General features: G+C 37.6%; 1 protein-coding gene across 2 annotated transcripts in view; it reads left to right on the top strand.

Annotated features, from left to right (window-relative positions):
* LOC120421143 (protein eva-1) overlaps positions 1–19,769 on the top strand; it is a 273,706-nt gene extending 253,937 nt beyond the window's left edge. For both annotated transcript variants that reach the window (XM_039584336.2, XM_052711038.1), the window contains exons 10-12: positions 8,165–8,412; positions 8,591–8,777; positions 18,520–19,769. In XM_039584336.2, the coding sequence (XP_039440270.1) occupies positions 8,165–8,412; positions 8,591–8,777; positions 18,520–18,716 (632 nt within the window). In that variant the 3' untranslated portion in view covers positions 18,717–19,769. The remainder of the gene's footprint in view (positions 1–8,164; positions 8,413–8,590; positions 8,778–18,519) is intronic.
* The last annotated feature ends 3,281 nt before the right edge of the window (positions 19,770–23,050 follow it).

Consider the following 23,050-nt stretch of genomic DNA (forward strand, 5'->3'; position numbering starts at 1 on the left):
AACTTTTTTTGCTCCTTTTTGCAGTAATGAAGAGTATTCTCTTTTTAATCTAGAGTTTCGCTTATAAATGTGGAGTGAAATTATACCGATTAAACGATTTTTAACTGTTTTAACCCTAATAGCGTTGGCATTTAAAACATTTAAATTAATTTACATAAAAAGAGAGTTATGCGACAATGACACTTGTACACTTGAACTATTTATAAATCCATTAATCAATAAAACACAAAATCATTCAATCACGTTTGCGGGTAATAATCAGTTTAACATTAACCACTGAAAGCAAATACAATTTTTCAAATTGGGGTTTACTCATCTGTATTCATCACTACATGTGTTGAAAACCCATAATGGTGATAATAAATTGAGTGTCTGCATGTTACAGTTTCCATTCGTTATTATTCCTTGCAAAGTTATACAATTTTATCGAGACCTCCAATACCACATTTCAAGTTTTCATACGACCTTTTCAAATATAAGGCTAGATTATTGAAATTCTGACCTATGTTTCTCTAATCTATCACCTCTTCTCCTAGTGCAAAAATAGACCAAAGAATCCGATAATGCATTTCGTTTTCCGATTTCAATTTATATTGGTTGCGAAAATTTTGACACTTTAAAAATATTAAAGTAGTACTATTCAGCAACTTTTTTCGTGATTATAGTTAATTAACCTTTTAAACGTTTGAAAATTTTAAGGAAACTTCTTCTTGAATTACTTTGAACATTTCTTTAACACGGATTGCATGATTTTATACCATTCTGTACGCATTCAATTTGTTCCCATAATTTTGCAATCTCAATCCTATCAAATTCACTCCGTGCATTGTTGTCACTTTACATATGAAAGTAGTTTCAATCTTGCCGTGGTTAGCGTGGTAGCCTCCAAACCCCAGTATGGCCTGGGTTCAATCCCAGACGAACCCGGTGGCATTTTTCGTGACGAGATTTGCCTGACCACGCCTTCTATCAAATGGGGAAGTAAAACGTCGGTCCATTTGCGTAAAATAGCCTTCGGACGCCTAGAAATGAGCAGAAACTTGCAACAGAGCCCACAAAAGACCCGGGGGTCGTTAAAGTGGATTGCTTTGCTTTTTGTGCTATCTTGTCACTCCCTGAAAATTGATGTAAGTGCGACAACTGGCCAAAGGGATTTCAGGTCAGAACGCGTTTGACGCACGTACATGTTAGACTACCGTAAACATTTGTAATTATAACTCGGGACTCTGGCAACCAACTTCAACCAAACTTCGGGACAATGGACAGAATGGTCCGCCAAACAAAACGTGTTTGTTATTGTTTACATTGCGTGCTCTAGTTTTTGTTTATTCAAGGTCAAACATTAAAACGCGTTTTTCTCGGAGCGTCGAAATGGCGGGTGCGACAATATAGCACGACAGCGTCGAATTGGTCCTATCAGTCATCATAGTCTTCAGCACATATTTGCTGTTTTCCTTGAAAAAAATAAATATTTTTCATTTATTTTTTATTAGAGAACGTGCAAGTGAACAATTTAAAGCAAGCTAACTCGAGAATAGAGTATAAAAATATCATTCTGAATCTTCAGATCTTCCGAGAAATCCCCCCTCAATGTGAAACGTAATATTTGAATAAAACCTAACCTGCCTTATTTTTTGTAAAATTATTAAGTTGTTTTCTTTTTTGTTGCAAAAATGGCGACTACACAAGATATTTCATATTTCCCGAAAAAAACAAGAGCTAAGCAGAAAAAAAATCTTTTGTTCAAAGACTTTGCATAGGGTAGATAAGTCATCAATGAGACACGGGGAACAATGAAAAAATGGCTCTAAGAAATCGTAGTTCTCTCAAATAGGCTCATATTTAGGAGAAAGTTGTGTCTACCTGTCCTTTCATTAGATTTGACCAACTTTTAGAATACACCCAAAACTGTCTCATTGTTCCCCACTTTTTTCAGCCCATGTATAACAATGAGACACTTTGATTTTTCTTCATTAAACTATTCAAAATTCATGGCAATCTTCCAAAACATGCATTGGACGTAATATTTATCACATTTATCGAGCTTTAAATTTATTTCACCAAAGATATTAAGTGATATAATATAAATTAAAGGTTTTTATAAATATTTTTACAAAATAAGATGCTCAAATCCCAAAATATATATATATATAGACACTTATAAGTGCATAAAGTATGTTTTGAGATAACAAAAACATAAACATCAACGATTTATCAAACCCTGACAAATATTTTGCTTTTTCAGTCAACATTCATTTTACATGACTCTTTCACCGATGAATTGAAATAAAGCCATGGGCACGCTGTCAACGCAAAAGAGTTTAATTTTTGCAGCGATGTCAGCAAAACCCAAAAAAGCACAAAAAGTCTATCGGTGATAGTAATGGACGGGGTTTAATTTCGACTTAGCTGTGCAAATTTATCACTCCCCGTTGGATTCCAACCCAAGCTGGTGTCCCCAACGGGGAAGAGCCTGACGGCATCCGGATCTCCAAACCATACCAATCTGTGGCCAACACATGCCAGCTTGGCACCTCCGCTAGAGCAGCAGCAGTAGAACAGAGGTAGCTCGTTGCTCCGTTTGCCATTTTCAGCAACAGAGAGCAGAAGCAGCAGCGTTTGGCAGGATAGATACGAACTCATTTCCCACTTCCGTTGATGTTGGCTGCTGCTGCGGTGGATATTTAATTTCGCGCGGCAATTTACGTAACTTTTGCTATCCATCCCCATCGGAACGGTTCCAGGTCGATGGTACAACGGTTCAATGCCGACGGAAGCTAGCTCGATTGTGGTGAAATTAACGAAATTAATTCTAGGTGGAGGCGTGTTCAACATTTCATGGCGCTTGCTTTTCAATATCAACTAACAATTAGTTATATGTTTAAACAAAACTCTCATAGAGTTCCATAAGGTTTGCTGTTGAACCAAAAATCAATAGGCAGTGGTGGTATGTGGTTCAGCTGCCTCGGTTTAGCACGGCTGAGTGCATAACTGAAGCAAAAAACTTATGGGATTTTGGCTATATGGGAGACATTAGCTATAATCCTATGAAAAATCATCCAAACTTTAAAAATATATAGTGTTTTGAAATCGGAATAATGTCACCTATCCATTGCATTTGCGTATTTTTCCTGTATTTTGAAAATGCAATGTTCTCCGAAAATTCTAAACATTATTGCAATATGGGTATCAAATGATCGAGATTTTTACAAACATTTCAAATGTAATGAAAAAAGTTTTGAAAATACTTAAAATTTTCACAAAACTACATATTTTCGAAAAAAAATACTTAAAATCTAAGTTTTTCAACAATAAGGGTATCAAATGATAGGAATTTATTCATACATTTGAAAACACTCAAAATTTTCAAAAAACTTCGTATTTTGAAAAAAAAAATACTGCAGATTTAAAAATAAGTAGATTTATGAAAATGTTGAGTGTTTTCGAGTTTCTTGCTTGATGGTATCAACAGCCCCACCAAATTATAACTTGATCAAAAAAATTGATTTCAATTTTGCACTTTTTAGTTCACGATTGAGGCTATACAAATAAAGCAGACCTTCCCAAAACAGATTCTGCACATAAAATATTACTTCAGTGAAATGTGGCGAATCGAGACTACGGTCTAAGTAAGGAAATTATTTTTCAGAGTGCAGGCTTCCATCATTGCCATGATGTTTCGTTCAAAGATATAAATTTTAAATAGCTATCAATATGTTGACAAAAGTGGTTTAGAATAGTGCCCTACACATGATGATTCCTTTTGGTAACGATTTTCCCATTCCTTGCAAAGTTATGGAAATCGTCATTAATCAATGATTGCCAACAATTCTTTCAGTGGCTTCAAGAAGGCAACAACCAGCGCATGCTGATTTATTTTGATGCAGAAATTTTTTAAGTTGAACTCAATACAGAGCATTTTAGAGTGATGAACAATTTTCTTCGAAAATTATCAACGACTTCACCATAAAAGCTTAAAATTTAGAAACTTTTTTCGTTTATGTATGGTTTTACATAAACAAATCAAAAATATTATCTGATGAGTAAAAGCATAGTTTAAATAGCTGTCCCTATCCATCCTATATGTACGGATTTGCCTCAGATGACTGTACATTCGGCTCAAATACAATTCTGCTTTGATTTGCCTGTAAATACGGCTCATTTCTGAAGTCTGAGCTTTGATTATTTTTAACTAAAATTTGACCAATGTCTTGCATCCTTTAACAACTATACCAAAACTATTTCATTACACTTCTTTTCTCATGTTGATTTTATGCAAAATCGGCCAATCTTTCGAATGAAAATGGTTTCGTACAAGGGTTTCCAGAAGCGTTTATTACTTGCCAGTCTGCCAATTAATTACTCAAATTACTGGTCCAAAATGATTAATTACATAAATTACTTAATTACTTTTCAATACGATAAAAAACATTTAATTTTATTTAAGTATTCATTTCTACGGTTCAAAACTTAATTATTTATAAATAGCTCATTCGATAGCTCTTTCAAAAATTATGCTGTTTTTTTTATACCAATCAGGATATTGTGAATTTCGCGTATAATTTTTATTGAAAATAGCTATAGGCGATCAAACGTAAAAAATGCCCCCCACTAGAGGGCGCTGAAACTTTGGGTGATTTTTACAGCGAGTTAATTGGTTTGAAATTTGGAATTGTTTTATTTTATTATTATAAAATTGACATTAGTATTTAATTATACCATTTTAAGGTAAAAAATAAGTAGCTCAATTGATATGAACAATAATATTTGTTTTATGGCCAATTTAACCTGTTCATTGTCTGATTCGAAATTCCATTATGTTTCACGTTTCGATCAACCAAACCCTTATCAATCAATTGCAAAAGAAGATTATTTAAGTTGACTTACGTTTTTTGAAGTCGTGTTTGTCATAAAAGCAAAAAAATACTGTACTGTTTTACTTCAATATATGAATTAGAATATAATTAATTAATAATTTAAATTGATCTCAGTTTATTGCAAGTCGAATGCCATTAGAATATAGAAGTTGTTTGAAAAAAAGGCCCCCTGATTTTTTGTGAAATTCATCAAAATAACGTTAAGTTAGATTTTTTTGTTTTTCTTCATATATTGGTTTGACATTACTTTGCATGTTTTTTTTCTCAAGCAAATTAAAAAATCCGCTGCTAAAAATACGAATAATGTGAAATGTGACATTTACATTGGATTTAATTTCTGCATCTGAATATAAGTCAATTTTAATTTCACTGAGTTTGATTTTGAACATTAAAACATTTGTCTCAGAAATATTTCGAAATTTTTCGAGAAAATTGCTTAGCTCTTAATAGAGAGATGTTACAGGGCTGTCAATTTCTGCAGATAATGAAAAAATATAAAAAAACATATTTTTATTTTTATTGATTTTTAAATGGCTATCACTTGAAAACTTTGTTTTTATCAATGATAATTAAGTACGTTTTGGCTTTAAATATTTGATCCACATAAACTTCAAATAATTTTGACTGCCTATTAGAAGCAAAAGCATAAAAATTTATCAATTCTAATGCAGTTCTTGCAAAAAAAAAGAAACATATTTTTATAATTACTTAATAAAACTTAATAAATTTCGGATTCAAAAAACATTTTTCACTGGGTAATTTATCATGGCGTTGCCTTTTGTTGTTAATTAGCTTTGATAAACAACAAGATAAAAATAAATTTTAGGAGAGAACCATAGTGAATAAGGCCTTCTACATACAAAACCAGTCTTTTTTAATCTTTGTGTTTCACTTTTATTTCAAATAAATAAAAAACTGTTATAATAGATTATATATGAAAAGTAAATAGTTTCGTTGAAGAAGAACAATTTAAAAAAAAACAATTGCTGTAATTACTCAAAAATTACATTAATAACCAATTAATTACTTTAAATTACTCTAATTACCATGAAATACTATGTAATTAAAGAATTACCTAATTACCAGCTATAAATCAAAGTAATTATTAATTACTTGACAGTCCTAGGCCTTGCTGGAAACCCTTGGTTTCGTAATGATAAGTGGTTGCGAACACGGTCAAAATTCAAAATCAATGGTTATTTTTTTCAAAAACTCTGGTTTGGTATTACCTTTTAAAAATATGTTTTGGAATGTTTAACAAAGTGTGAAGGAAAGTCCTCGAAATTACCTTTCCAACGATATATAACTTTTTGAAGTTTGGTATTGTATTTTGGGAGATATCAGTTCTCCAAATTAGGGCATTTTCTTGAAAAAATCCATTGTCCAAAAAAAAGTTTTTCTTTACAGTTAGCTAACGGCAGACATTTTCATTGGTTCGTAGGTAGTTTTTATGGTTTTTGGTGTGCTGAATCGAATGAGAACATTGCCGTAAAGATTTGAACACATGTGCATCTAGTGGGACGGTTTCAGCGAGAATTGCTCATCTACTATTTTTTAAACATGTGAAAATTTCTGGGTGTTAGAGGGTTTATTCCCCGCTAATGCTTGTCCGAACAACTTAAACTGATTAGTGACCAAAGCATGAATCTTGAGACAACGCACATGAATCTGACGGGTCACGTAATTGCATTGTATCAGTTGAACTGCCAACACCGCCGGACGTGAACCAGTAAACTGGAAATAGAGGAGTGGACAGTTCTTTCGCCTGGAGCTAAACCTGTGCCACCACACCGGAAGAAGAAGTAGATGGTCATCATCGCACAACGTGCAAAGTGCGCTGATTTTAATTAAAAGGGAAGCATAATTAAAAATGTACCATCCGGAGTGAAAGGCGACTGGACCTGGTTGTGAGAAGGAACAAGGAATGAAGCAAAATTGCAGAGAATCTTAAATAAACGAAGCAGAAAATCAGTTAAGATTCATGATGCTGCAAAAAATATGTTTTGTAGGTGTCTCCGGTCGAGGTTTATTTCAACCACTTCAAAAAGTGCTTCTTACCAAACTATTTCAATTCTTTTAGTTTTTTCCAGTGCTGCACAATTCAACTGTATAACACACCCAATAAATAAATGTACTTATGCCTAAATGTTCGTGAAAGCACTTTTACCCAGAAAACTTTCTTTGCTACACCCCCCGATACTTTGCAAAAGACATCTTTTTTGCACAAACTTTTTCCTTTATGAAATTCCAACCAACATCACCATAAATTCTTGCAGCCTCCAGAGCACGCTGCCTGGCGTGAAACAGTGGAACTTAAGGAATCTGCCCCATATCATTTTTTCCTTTCTAAATATTCTACCAGATTTGATATATCAGGAGAAAACAGAAGAAAAAACCCACTATAGTTATGTGCATCGAAATTTTCATCATTCGCAGAACCGATTCTACGGCGGAACGTGGAGGGTGAAATACCTAAGGTCAGCTCGTCCAGCGATGCAAAATGCAGTAAGACTGACGAGTGTCAGAATACAAGTGATGAGAAGCTGGGTGCAGCCATTGTCACCTTTGTTGCCATGTGGGCTGATGCTTCCGGTTATCTGAAGAGTAAGTTCCCCGCTGAGATGGATGCTAGTAAGATTCGTTTGTGTATTCGATTCGGAAAATTAATCAGATCAGGTTCAATGGCGGATCCATGAATAATTTTGAATTGTTTTCAGTTGATTTCAAGTCTATTCCCAAGAAAATTTTGAAGTTTTTTGAAAAAAATATAATTTTTCGGGCCGACGATGAAGAACGGTGGGCGGGGGCACAAAAACTGTGAAATTTTTTTTGCAACAGCCGTATTCCTACAAATAAAACGCATTTAACGCATCTTAAAATTATAACTTATTGAAAAAAATTGCAATACTCCTCAAAGATTCCTTTGCCTAATACATTAGCATGATCAACTGCAATAAAAAAAGATTGTGAATGTTTTGTGCAAATCAAATAATCACTCCATTCGGCTTTACATTACAAAAGCAAGTTTTTTTTATGCCAATCTCAGCAAATAGATATATTTTGTTCGTCATGACCGGGTCGACGAAAAACGATCCTTAAAATGAACCATCCATTAGCCATAGAGTCATTAGCTAATGCATGAGGGGCTATAGCTACTTGGTGTGGCTTCAAAAGAAAGTGCAGAGTTCTGCCAGTTCGACGTGGGCTAGCATCTTTGCAGCCGCACCTGGTGATTGAATAAACGAAATGTGTAACATGGACTTTCCCCCCTCCAATCATCATTGCAGAGCACCAGGAGAAGTTCTACATCTACCTGATTGTGGCCGTCGTAGCCGCAATCCTTCTCTGTCTGTCGATAGTCGTGGGGCGCGTGGCATTGCGGAAGCGCCGAACGCCGAAGGAGAACGATAAATTCCAGACATCAAACACAGGTGAAACGACGCTCCCGAATGGCTTCACAGACGATATCTCGGAAATAGATGCGGATATCGATTTGCAAACGCCGCTGCCAGTGCCAAGCGTTTCCCGGAGTGATGTAAGTAATAGCTTTCCGTGGGCAAACGTCAAAGGACACGGAGCCATAGGGCGAGCACCGAAGCCAAATGCATCCGGCCACACCAACCGTTTGCATTTGACGCCGGACTAGGCACTATAAATGTCTGTCGGAATTCCTGTTTTAAAAGTAATTCTCTCCCCAACCATTCCACCCACAGAGTTACGGACCGTACACGCCATCGCCAGGGCCGTACGGAAATCTGGGACCATCCAATATATCACATACCTCGACCACGATGCTGGTTCCGCCCTGTTCGATGGCCACGATGATGACGAGTGGGCCCCCGACGGGCTACCTGAGTGGGCCAATTAATATCATTCCGTCGCAGCTGGGCCAGAGCATAGGTAAGCTTTTTTCAGAGCTGGGTGAATACTCACGCTTTTGAACAGAACTGTACAGTAGGGTGCAACAAAATAGGTAAATTTGTCGGGCATTTTAGGGCATGATATCCTAGGTGTTGTGTGGAGTGATACACCCTATTGCGGTGTAGGTGAGCGCACTCCATTAGATCCACTTGAATAGGCCCCTCGTACGATTGGCATGACGCAGCCATGTACTGACAAAGCATGGACGCAGCCACACGAACGGTTCGATGACAGCTGGCAAAGCAAGTCCAGCTCGCGTCCTCTTTCCTCGTGTGACGCTCGGCCGGATCGGAAGCTAAACCGCGCCGGTCATCCTCGGCAGGCGATTTCCCTGACGGAATCTGGACCCACACATTGGCGACCGTGACGGAGTTGCATTTTACTTTGCAATGTATAAGAATCTGCGGGAAATCGTCTGCCAAGGAAAGTGAAATGGAGGAAAATGTTATCCGTAAAAAAAAAAAGAGGTGTTAGCAAGATTGTTTACGTAAGTAGAGTGAGTGAAAATGGACAAGGATTCGTGAAATGGAGATTGGTATTTGTGTGCGGTTGTTGCTCGATGTTTGGAGCAAGTTTATTTGTTGACAGAATTGAATTTGACAGAAAGTCAAATCATTTTCAAGAATCGCGTTGGGCACGGTGGGCCAGATGGGCCCGCCGTGGTAAATAGCCTGGAAGGCCGCGATTGGTGGAACATTACTTCGCGTTGGGCACGGTGGGTCAGTTTGACCCGCCGTGGTAAATAGCCTGGAAGGCCGCGATAGTTCCGAGAAATAATGAGTCGCGTTGGGCACGGTGGGTCAGATGGGCCCGCCGTGGTAAATAGCCTGGAAGGCCGCGATTGGTGGAACATTACTTCGCGTTGGGCACGGTGGGTCAGTTTGACCCGCCGTGGTAAATAGCCTGGAAGGCCGCGATAGTTCCGAGAAATAATGAGTCGCGTTGGGCACGGTGGGTCAGATGGGCCCGCCGTGGTAAATAGCCTGGAAGGCCGCGATTGGTGGAACATTACTTCGCGTTGGGCACGGTGGGTCAGTTTGACCCGCCGTGGTAAATAGCCTGGAAGGCCGCGATAGTTCCGAGAAATAATGAGTCGCGTTGGGCACGGTGGGTCAGATGGGCCCGCCGTGGTAAATAGCCTGGAAGGCCGCGATTGGTGGAACATTACTTCGCGTTGGGCACGGTGGGTCAGTTTGATCCGCCGTGGTAAATAGCCTGGAAGGCCGCGATAGTTCCGAGAAATAATGAGTCGCGTTGGGCACGGTGGGTCAGATAGGCCCGCCGTGGTAAATAGCCTGGAAGGCCGCGATTGGTGGAACATTACTTCGCGTTGGGCACGGTGGGTCAGTTTGACCCGCCGTGGTAAATAGCCTGGAAGGCCGCGATAGTTCCGAGAAATAATGAGTCGCGTTGGGCACGGTGGGTCAGATGGGCCCGCCGTGGTAAATAGCCTGGAAGGCCGCGATTAGTGGAACATTAATTCGCGTTGGGCACGGTGGGTCAGTTTGACCCGCCGTGGTAAATAGCCTGGAAGGCCGCGATAGTTCCGAGAAATAATGAGTCGCGTTGGGCACGGTGGGTCAGATGGGCCCGCCGTGGTAAATAGCCTGGAAGGCCGCGATTGGTGGAACATTACTTCGCGTTGGGCACGGTGGGTCAGTTTGACCCGCCGTGGTAAATAGCCTGGAAGGCCGCGATAGTTCCGAGAAATAATGAGTCGCGTTGGGCACGGTGGGTCAGATGGGCCCGCCGTGGTAAATAGCCTGGAAGGCCGCGATTGGTGGAACATTACTTCGCGTTGGGCACGGTGGGTCAGTTTGACCCGCCGTGGTAAATAGCCTGGAAGGCCGCGATAGTTCCGAGAAATAATGAGTCGCGTTGGGCACGGTGGGTCAGATGGGCCCGCCGTGGTAAATAGCCTGGAAGGCCGCGATTGGTGGAACATTACTTCGCGTTGGGCACGGTGGGTCAGTTTGACCCGCCGTGGTAAATAGCCTGGAAGGCCGCGATAGTTCCGAGAAATAATGAGTCGCGTTGGGCACGGTGGGTCAGATGGGCCCGCCGTGGTAAATAGCCTGGAAGGCCGCGATAGTTCCGAGAAATAATGAGTCGCGTTGGGCACGGTGGGTCAGATGGGCCCGCCGTGGTAAATAGCCTGGAAGGCCGCGATTAGTTCAATGTGATGCTTGAAAAGCTGCGATTGATTTACTGAAATCGCGAGAGTTACGATAGGCCAGTTTGTCCAGCCGTAGTTTAGAAAATGGTGATGTAAACTGACTCACTGTGGTTGAAAAGTTTGAATCAGGCAAAAAGGCGAGATTGTATGTTATTGAAATTGCTTTGTGAAATAGTTAGAATACAGTCACGAATGCTCTCGTAATGAATTTTGGGACAAAGCTGTGCAAAGATGACGATGCTACGCTAAATGACTTGGTTAAGGTTAAAGTGATTAAAAGAAAATGTAGAAATTGTAGTTCAATGAGGAGGGTGAAAAATAAGACTGGAATTTTTAGGCGAGCAACTCTAAAACTAAATTACTATAGAGTAGGTTATATGCCAGAATGGTTTGGAGAAACCGAGGAAAAAATAAAAGAGTGAGAGATAGATAGAGATAGAGAGAGAGGGATAGATAGATAGATAGATAGATAGATAGATAGATAGATAGATAGATAGATAGATAGATAGATAGATAGATAGATAGATAGATAGATAGATAGATAGATAGATAGATAGATAGATAGATAGATAGATAGATAGATAGATAGATAGATAGATAGATAGATAGATAGATAGATAAATAGATAGATAGATAGATAAATAGAAGGATAGATAGATAGAGAGATAGATATATAGAGAGATAGATAGATAGATAGATAGATAGATAGATAGAGAGAGAGAGAGAGAGAGAGAGAGAGAGAGAGAGAGAGAGAGAGAGAGAGAGAGAGAGAGAGAAAGACACAGCAAATCAGGAAAATAACAATCCTTGCTTTAAAAAAGAAAATTTACTAATTGGTTCTGCAAATATCGGGATGGAGGTTTATGTTAGGTTAAATTTTGAAATCATGACACCCCAATTGTTCGTGGTCTAGCTTGATTGGGAAAGATCTAGATTTGGCCAGAGCTGAGATGGACAAACTAGCAGTTTGTTTGATTTCTTGATCGCAATTCTAACGTAACCTTCTTTTCTTTGAGAAATGTTTGCAATGGATCCAAAGGTTGCTAAGAATTTTGTTGTTGGTTTTAATGGAAACTTTTGTAGATTCCATGGAATGCCATTATGTAGTTGTGGTATTTATTTCCTAGTTCAATTGTTTCAACAATATTTTTTTATGGAGAAGAGGAGAGATGTGTGGAGTGATACACCCTATTGCGGTGTAGGTGAGCGCACTCCATTAGATCCACTTGAATAGGCCCCTCGTACGATTGGCATGACGCAGCCATGTACTGACAAAGCATGGACGCAGCCACACGAACGGTTCGATGACAGCTGGCAAAGCAAGTCCAGCTCGCGTCCTCTTTCCTCGTGTGACGCTCGGCCGGATCGGAAGCTAAACCGCGCCGGTCATCCTCGGCAGGCGATTTCCCTGACGGAATCTGGACCCACACAGGTGTACTGAGCTTAATTGGTTGCAACAGGAGGCTTTGACTTTGAAGTTTAAATGGGAGTTAATCCGTACTTTTTTGAGCCCCGTTAACTCCTCGAGCTCATAATTGGTATTTTAGGGAACAACATAACCGAAGAGTGCGAAGAATGTCTATGTTACCAAATTGATAACACCACCCCCTAAAACTTCAACTCTTTGTACAAGCATTTCAGAAAGCTTTTGGCAAGCTTTTGGTGCTACACTGCCCATAATTGAACAATAGGCTGTTATGCCAAATAAAGTATTCCGAAAACTGTGTTTTAGTATTCGCCAGTAGGCAATTTGCCATAAGAATGAGATATTAGCCGTTTGGTTTTCCACATCGGCAGCCAAAACTAAACACTATTTTATTCAAATTTAAGTTCCAGAAGATGCCTTGGAACCTCCTCTACCCAAGGGGTTGGAAACTCTTTGAGCTATAATTATTTTGTTACCCAGTATATCAAAATATATGTTAGTATACTTATTATATCCTTTACATATTTCCAGTATACTTACCAATATACTGAGAGTATCTTAATATACTAACCGTTTATTGCTTTTCGGTTAGTATACTAACAAGTATACTGGAATATCGTTAGTATACTCAGTATTCCTAAGTAATATTAGAGTTTCCAGCCCCTTGCCTCTACCACTTATAACAAGAATCTGTTATTTTTTCAATAATGGCAGAAACACTCGAAACGACGCTTTTGCAACCAAGCAAGCTAAAAGTCTGCCAAAAGCGCTCGAAGGGAATGTTTTTGTTACACCCTACTGTATAGCTGTATTGCCTCAAATCACATCTATCAATGTCAATCCTTTGCATAACAAATACAGTGAGTCAAATATTTGTCCGTACCCCCCCGTACGGAAAATGTTTGTGATATAAGGTTTATAAAATTCGACTATAGTACCATGTTTTATACATCAATCGACGCGGCAGAATGTCCTCTTTGAGACACTGTCATTGTATTTGCAAAAAACTTTTGCTTAAAACATACAAAAAAAGTTTACTGAAAAAAGTCAAAAAAAGAGGTCAAATAATTGTCCGTACCTCTAATAAAAGTACAAAATCTGATCGATTTAAGTTATGAAATGTTGTTTCTGTGTCAAATACTAGTACCTCTAGCCAGTTTGTGACAACTTTGAACTTCTGATAACTTTGTTTAGTTAGTTTATATTAAAAAATGGTTTCAATTTAGTTTTTTTAAGAGGTCTTATCAAAACATTAGTTTATAAACAACTATTTTTATAAAATTGCTACTTTATGTTTTAAGAGTCTCTATTGAACAAGTTTCAATAATATTTGTTCAAAATATACATTGTTTTCATCTTTTTGCCTTTCTTACTAAAGAAAATGTATAGGTTTTACTTTAAGGCTGGACGTCATTTCCAGCTTCGTAAATATGTCGATTCAGCATGAATTTTAATCGAAAAAATCGTCAAAAAATCAGACTGCATCGATTTTCGACGCTCTATCGATTCACCTTGACAGAACTCGTCTATCTCGAACCCCCGAATTTTGAGAAAATAAATTCCGTGGAGGTCGAGTGATGTTCGCATGTGGTAAAATTTTGCAAAATTTTGTGTCGCGCCGTATATCCGATTTTGATTTTTCTGAATGCAGATGAAAGCTAGTGTGCTGAACCTGGGCGAGTTGCCGCACAAATTTCGAAATATCCATCTGTTTTCGGATGCGGCCAGACTTTTCAACAAAGTATACAGTTTTCAAATGAAAATATGGTAAATTTTTTTCATTTTCATATTTTTTTTTATCTCAAAAATTGCATTTTTTGAGCTCTACAACCTTCCAAATTTTCATCCAGATCCATAATCTGGTTCTGGAGTTAGAGCCGTTTGATTAACCTACCAAAAGAAAAAAAAAATCCATTAAAAAAAGGTAAAAGCCCACCTGGTGACTTTCGCCAACATTTTTCATTTCTGATTTTATCCGAAATTTCTTTCTACATTCATAGTACAGACCATGAGTGAGCATCTGAAACAAATTCGACATCGATCGGCAATCCCGATCAATTTTTAGAACTATTTACTTTTTGCCTTTCTTACCAAAGAAAGGTATAGGCTTTACTTTAAGGCTGGACGTCATTTCCAGCTTCGTAAATATGTCGATTCAGCATGAATTTTAATCGGAAAAATCGTCAAAAAATCACACTGCATCAATTTTCGACGCTTCGTCGCCAAGTCGACAAGTTGTCAAGTTGAGCTTCGAATACTGGCGCGAGAATGCTGGCGCATATATTTTGTGGCTCGACTTATACTCGTTTTGTAGTAGCTTGTCTACCGATGTTTCCTACAACATGAATGATATCGTAGCTTTTCGGTTTCTTTTGCTCTGTCCTTTTTTGCATAACTGTCCAATGTTTATGCAAAAACTTTTGTGACATAGGACATTCATCCGGCTACAATCAATTTGTTTCCCGTGCGCTCCTAAAATCGCCTAAATGTAGACTTCATTTTCGTAATTTTATTTGACAGGGTTCATTGGATTCCAATAGGAGCTTTCCAAACTTTCATCGTTTATATCGTTTTCAAAGTTTTCAATGCTGGCGACGCCAATGGCTTTCTACCTAAGTTTCTCGCGATTGAGTGTGTAGTGGTGCGGTTGTTGAAAATAGCTATCTCTGACTCTATCACTTTCTTAGAAGCTGAATGGCTAGCTTCCCTGCACCGTGCGGCACACGCGGTTCACCGAAGTTAAAAAGCCAAAACCGCGGTGTGCGTTGCCACTGGCGCATGGAAAGCTTGCTATGATCGCGTTTGTCATAAACGCTTGTTTGATTGCAAACGTACAAACATATTGTACGATTGAATATATTCTTTTGGTGAAAATTGCTTATATTATTTAGTAAGAAAGGCTCTATCTCACCCCAGGTGGGATTAAATCGGGTTTTATTGACATTTTTCGACCAAAAATACTGTTTCGGAACAATACGGTTAAACAATCCGGATTGTCCCGGAACCGGTTTAACCCCTCGGGGGGAAATTTTGTGGTGGTCAGATAGAGGACAAAAAAAACCCACCTCTTGCAATTTGAAGCATCCAATTTTGTCCACTACAGCCCGATTACGAGTAAAAACGAAGTTGACTTTATAGCTGTCGGCCACCATTGCTAGTACCAACCACTAGTGTCTTCCTTTTAACTACAAGGACTTCGCCGCCCTGGGCTCCTAAGTGTTTGAGTACGGTACGGAGCGACGGCGCCGGATACCCATATTTACACAAAGAATTTTTAGAGCGCCCGCCGCGGGATTAAAACCAGCGACCATTGGATTGTGAGTCCAGTGCGCGGTCCGATTGATCCACACGGGCGGACACCCGATTACGAGTCCCTAGACTGAAATTTGAAATTTTCACTTTCCGTGCTGAGAATTTCTGTACCGTCCTGGGTCAGAATGTATTGCTTGGGGAATTTGAAAATTTGGGTTTTTTGTACTCTATCTGACCACCACAAAATTTCCCCTCGTGGGGTTGAACCGGTTCCGGGACAATACGGATTGTTTTACGGTATTGTTCCAAAACAGTATTTTTGGTCGAAAAATGTCAAAAAAAAGATGAAAACAATGTATATTTTGAACAAATATTATTGAAACTTGTTCAATAGAGACTCTTACAACATTAAAAAGCAATTTTATAAAAATAGTTGTTTATAAACTAATGTTTTGATAAGTTTTACCTAAAAAAAATAAATGTAAACCAACTTTTAATATAAACTAACTAAACAAAATTATCAGAAGTTCAAAGTTGTCACAAACTGGCTAGAGGTACTAGTATTTGACACAGAAGCAACATTTCATAAATGAATTCACTTAAATCGATCAGATTTGGTACTTTTACTAGGGGTACGGACAATTATTGGACCTCTTTTTTTTACTTTTTTCAGTAAACTATTTTTGTATTTTTTAAGAAAAAGTTTTTTGCAAATCCAATGACAGTGTCTCAAAGAGGACATTCTGCCGCGTCGATTGATGTATAAAACATGGTACTTTCGTCGAATTTTATATACTTTTATATAGCAAACATTTTCCGTACGGGGGGGTACGGACAAATATTTGACTCACTGTATAAATTGTTGCTCAGTATCCTTTAACAGTGGGGTTAAACTGAACGAGGAAAACTCGGACAGCGGTTACGCATATATAATTGTAGGGTGCGTTCTTTTTTTACTTATCTCAAAATTCGGGATTTTTATTTTTGCACTCGTGTTCAGTCATCCCACATATCCGGAACACCCACAAATTCAGAACACTTTTGTGATAATTTGTCAATAGCATGCCAAATGCAGCTTTTCTCTCGACCCTACTATTTTTAGGACCTTTATTTGGACATTTTCTTGCTATTTCACTAGTAAAACTTCATTTCAAGACGATTTTAACTTGAGCAGCAAAACACTGCCTCCAAATTGCCTGTTCCATGATTGTGGGATGTTATTGTGCCTCCCACAAATTTGGAACACCTGAATTTAACTGATATTTTTACCAAAAAAAGTTAAACTAAGCTTGAGTTTCACTAGTTGCAGTGTGTGAAGTCATTATTTTGTTACAAATATGTACTCCTGGAGAGATCCAAAGTTTGTTTACATCCGTAAGAAAAAAGTGTTCCGAATTTGTGGATTTCAAGATTCAAATTTTTTCTTCAAAAACTTGATATAAAAGTTAAAATTTGCAGTTGTCCGATACAGCATTCGAAAGATCGCAAGAAAAGCTTTCAAATGAAGGTAAAAGCGAATCATTAAGTTCAATTAACGATTTGCTATGATTTTTTGAACATTGGCCGATCTGTAAACTGTTCCGAATATTAGGGATGGCTGTACTAGTACAGTTCAGTCCTGCAATTAACGCCAAAAAGTCAAACTTATACGATGTACCATTTTAATCTCCATAAATCTTTGTTCCCATTACATTTTCCTGGAGATACATGATTTTTAAAGTTCGATTTAATAAAAAAGCACTTATCTTTTACAGATTAGCAGTAAAAGGTATCATACGGATTCATACCCGGACATGTTTGTTGTAGAAAAACATTATGTCTTAGAATACATCAAAGAGCATCAAAAGATGTTTTTCTATACTTGTTATTTGTAGAAACATGTTAAATATGATTCATTTCAATTAACTACTTCTGGCCCAACACCAATAGAACCATCAATAACAGTATTATACCAAGATTGAATGATTCCACCTTTTGTTTTGGTTTATGCCAGTTTTTTAGTCCCTCAACGATGTTTTTTTCAAAAACCTCAGGAGCTCTTAGTTTGTGTTCAACGGAACAACTTTGCCGAAGAGTGCGAAAAGATTCATCCACCATGAAAAATGTTACAATGTTACAACGCCACTCAAAACTCCAATTTTTCCTTCAAGTTGTTCTGGCAGCCCTTGCTGCTACTGTAGAAGAGATTGAGGTTTGAGAAAAAAATTGTTCTAATTGCATTTCTTAAAAAATAGCAAAAGAATACTTCAACTAAAAAGTAGTAGTGTAACCTCTGAAAGTGTGTAAATTTACGACTTTTTTATATGTAATTGCAATTTTTTCACATAAGTCGAGTTAAAATTGCATTGAAAAACGTAATTGAATAATCATTGGATCAATAGAGTAATCTACGTACGTATGTATTGCGTGTACGTACACGAAAATAAAGTGAGGTTAAATTTTGTCAGCCAGCGAAATCAAATGGTGCACTAGTGTGCGTACGCGAAACGTCATAATGCTCTATGAAACAGCAGCCAAAAATCGAGGGATGAAGAATCTACACCAAACATGGTATTTCCGTGCACTTTCGATAGATGAACATTTTCTTTAAGTTCGGTCCAATCGGTCGAAGGTTGAGTCCAAAAGTGTACTCAGCTGACCATGACAATGACCAATATTTTACTGACCTTAAAATATATGTTTCCCCTAAAAAACACACTGGTTCTAAATAACATGAGAATAAAGAATGCAAAAACCCTCTATGAAAATTTGCCAAGTTACACATTCGACATTATGAAAAATATTTTATTTTGTAAATTGTGAACAAAATTAATCATTGAATCACGCACCTCTTTAACGTCAACTTTTTCCAACAATCCTATTCCCAGGTGGCATCCGGACGCCGATCGCCGCAATGAGCACTCTGCCGCGACCGCACCAGCAGCAGCCACCGGCGTTCCTGGGTGGGGCCGGTTCCCTAATGGGTCAATCGCAAACACTGAGACGCCTGTCCAGTGAGTTCGAAGGAAACACACCCCGCAGCCTGAGCAGGGGTGCCGCCAACACCCAGTTCTACTACGGATGACATCCGGCTGCCGGCCAGTCGCCCGGTGCCCACCAGCAACAGCAGCAGCATCAGTTCAAGCCAATTCAATCCACCCAGCTGCAGCCGCAGTCCATCTTGAAGAACAAAGAACCGACCATCAGTGAAGCCGAAGATACCATAGTGATGTGTCCACCAAATCGAACATACTGTTTCTAGAACTGCAACATTATCCTGTTGCGCAAGCAGATCGCCCTGCTGAAATACCAAAGTGATAAAGATCTAGTGTATTTGTAGGTTGATCCGGGAGTGAAACGCACAAGAAGATATTTTGGTGACTGCAGCAGTGACAGAGGAAAATGGCTGAGAATGTTCAGGCAACTCTCGTGAGGAAAAATCGTTGGAAGAAGGATGGTGCAACTGACGCAATTTTTGTGAACAAATCAAATTTACATAGTGAAACTATACTTGTTGTGCAATTCGAACCAAGTTGACAGGAAAAAAAGATGTTTTAAAAAACGAGTGCAATAAATACTCTTAAAAAGGAAATAAATGATCTACAAGTGAAGCTGCGTTTTCCATTGACAGCGTACATTATCAATAAAGACAGAAATGAGCGAAGATAATTTAATGTGGTTTTCTACTGTTATAGTTTAAAGTTGGTAATCAGGGTATCACAACAGTTGACGGAACAAAATAATAAAAAAAAACTCTGTTTGTAAGACCAATCTTAAGAGAAAGCGCAACCCATATTGATCGGAGTAAAATTTGTACTTATGGATTTGAATGAATCACGAACCTCTAGACGTAAGAATTGAGCAATTTGAAGTGTACATTTGGAAGAAGCGGTAATTTTTTTGTAGGAAAAAAATTAAGGAAATCGAAATCGACAGATATTAGCTAAAACAAGGTTAGCAGGAATAGTTACGAGATAATTAAATAGTGAACCAAAGTTGTGCGATATTGTATTATAGGTAAAATTGTACAGATAAAATTATTTATTTATTTTTCGTTTTAGTGAGTAAGGAAACAATTTATATCACCTATGATATAAATGGTATGAATATTTTAATAAAAGTGGTTTATTAGAACTGAGATGTGTTTAAAATTTATTTGTATTTTTTAATAAGTGATGACTTTGCAATATTGAAACACACCTCATTGAAACATATTTCTTTACGTATCATGGAAATTGGATGATTCATAAGTTTGATGATTTGTTTTACACATGATATTACTAACCAAACGCGTATGACGACAACAAGGAAGATGACACGTGCCTGAGGACTAATCCATCCAGTGAAATCCTAGTTTTGAAATTTTAGTTTTTAATGTAGTTTTTCATTTAGGTTATCAAATTTTATTAAAGAACCAATGTTACATCGAAAGCAGTAATTTTAAAAGGTGGAAACCTTACACTGCTAGTAATAATAAACAAACAAACAAACGCGCATAACATTTGATGGTTTGCTCCCCCTCACTCAAAATTGAATTGGCTGGCGTCTGGACAGTATACTTTTAAATATTCAAGTAAAACTTTGCTGGACATTATTGATTTAAAACTGTTGTAGTTTTCCTTCAAAAATAACAATTTTGACTGCCGTTGCAATTTTTTTGGCGTTGCCGTTGGTGTATCAATTTAATAAAAAAAAAAAAAAAAAAAAAAAAAAACAAATAAAAAAAGACCAATTAACCAAGTTTCACAATATTTTTATGAACAGTTATTTTGTAAAGAAGCTCTTTAGAATTTTCAGATTCTGGCCAGATTCTAACGGCTGATTTGATACATCCCAGACTCGATCATCCGTAATTTCAAAGGTATTTTCGATTGTTTGAAGTTTGATTCTCAGAAAGTTTTAAAGAAGTTCAAAACCAAAATCGAAAACCAAATATTTTTTCTTGCGCAATAAAATTTGAGTTTAGCGACCCCATTTTAAACAAAGTCGAATGGTTGAATGCCTGGTCAATTACGAGATAATTCAAGGGTATTTGGGTGATGTTTGAGCAAAAATAAGACAACGAGATTTTTTAAAAGATTATATTGTCCAACGTGAAATTTATTATGGGCCTGAAATGAATGATAGAAAAGCTATCAATTGATTATCTCTGCACCAAACCCATCCGAGAGTATAGCGACCGTCACTATAGCTTGTGAGCAGGCTTGCCACAAATACAGATTTTTCAGCACAGGCCCGAAACACAAACGAATTTTTTTTTACAGTTAAAATAAATTTGAGCAGTTTTTGTTAAATTGGCCAAAAAGATAAACATTGTTAGCATCTTTTGGAATGTTCAGTTATTGGTAAGAATATTATTCTTTAAAGTTATACTCGATTGAGTGTTTGGTATGTGCCAAAAAAATCTGTATTTGTGGCAAGCCTGCTTGTGAGATCTCTTCTTTTGTCTCGTGATTCCCAGCGATGTCATTCTCTCTCTATCACTCCTCCCCTTTTCCTCGACTGTGCGCTCTCACCGCTGAGTCTCTCAATCTCTCCGAAAACTGCAATGAGAGAACGCGAGATGGCGATTAGGAGCCGACCACGCAAGACGTTCCGTTAAACTGCCTTTTGCGAAATTGGTTTTGTGGCGACTTTTGTGGTTAAACGCTGTTGCGGTAGCATGATCGTGGAAGCGGGAATGAGAGAGAAAATGAAAATGTCAATCGCGAGTCTGTAAACACGAAAACGTGTTCGGCTATGTTCGGCGCTGAGAGTTTCAATAAGAAGAGAAGAGTTGTATTTGAGGCATGTATATTCAGGTGGGATAATTGTAGTTGCTGAGAGCTTATATTTTGATATTTTAACAACCCTGGCCTTTAGATATTCGAGTCTCGTCCGTATATAACAATGAAGTTTTGAACTTTCTAGTGATTGAAAAGGCCCCCAAAATTTGTAATTTTAATCAAAATCTGCCCAAGCAAAATCAAATGGTATCGAAATTTTCAACGCTATAACCTCAAAACGATTAATAAAATAATTGCAATTCATGGTTTCAACATTTCAATGAAAACGTTATTTACTCCTCCGGTGGTTGGTAATTCTCACATTAAAGTGATCCGTTTTTCAAAAAGTTGCTCGGTCGATTTGGATATGCAAAATAGTCCTATCGGCCTAGTGGCATGTTTTTAGTTTTCAATCAAAGTAGGCTTCATTTTGGGTAAAAATATAACCATGGTGAACATTTTAGTCAAATCTATGCAGATCTGGAGATTTTTTATGATATCCGATTTAACGTGAAGACTTCCATCATTGCCATGATTTTTCGTTCAAAGATATAAATTTTGCGTAGCTTTCAATATTTTGACAAAATTCCTTCTACAAGTTGTTTAGAATAGTGCCCTACACATGCTGATTCCTTTTGGTAACGATTATCCCATTCCTTGCAAAGTTATGGAAATCGTCATTAATCAATGATTGCCAACTAGGACGTCAATGATTGTACCACAAAATTATATAAATTTTCAAACGCATTTGATTTAGACCAAAAATTCTTTCAGTGGCTTCAAGAAGGCAACAACCGGCACATGCTGATTCCTTTTGGTGAAGAAATTCGTTAAATTGAATTTAATACAGAATATTTTATAGTGATGATCAATTTTCTTCGAAAATGATCAACGGCTTCACCTTAAATCACTCATTTTATCCAAAAGTGGGCCATTTTGTTCCAAAAAATCAAGAATCTCCACTAGAGCATCCAATTTCCCGTCCCGGAAAAAAAATTCCCGGGAATTCCCGGGATTTCCCGAAAAAAATATTTCCCGTTTCCCGGGAAGTTTGTAAATATCCCAGGAATTCCCGAAATTCAAGTGGAAGTACCGTAAACTGGGGTCAATCGGGACACATGGGGCGAATTGGGACAGCAATTTTAACCATGTTAGAGCACAATATTTTGATTTTTCTGGTTGGTTTCGGTTAGAACAGACTCAGGCTAACAAAATGTATACATCCATTTCCAAATTTAAAAGCTTTAAGTGCTCTAAAAACTGCTGTCCCTATTCAGACTGTAGTCCCGATTCACCCCAGATTACGGTATACATTTTCTTAAATTTTTAAAACTATTTTTTGAAAATGCTCTGAAAAAATAATAAATGAACAAATTATTTCTGATAATTTTAATTTTTGAAGCAAATGGGAATAGATATTGCTTAATGAGTATTAAATTATTACAATTAGGTAAGCTTTTAACAGATTGATGTTATTTCATCAAAACAATATTAACTCCTTACCTCTAAATTAAAAATGAGATTTGAGATTTTGTTTACCATGATCAAATGAGATAAAAATCGAATTTGTGCAAAAAGAATTATTTCAATTGGTTGAATACCTAGTACTAAAGAAATTACAATTTGAAGTGAAAGAATTATGGAGCACTGGTGC

Source organism: Culex pipiens, chromosome 3, assembly GCF_016801865.2.
Source record: "Culex pipiens pallens isolate TS chromosome 3, TS_CPP_V2, whole genome shotgun sequence".
NCBI lineage: Eukaryota > Metazoa > Arthropoda > Insecta > Diptera > Culicidae > Culex > Culex pipiens.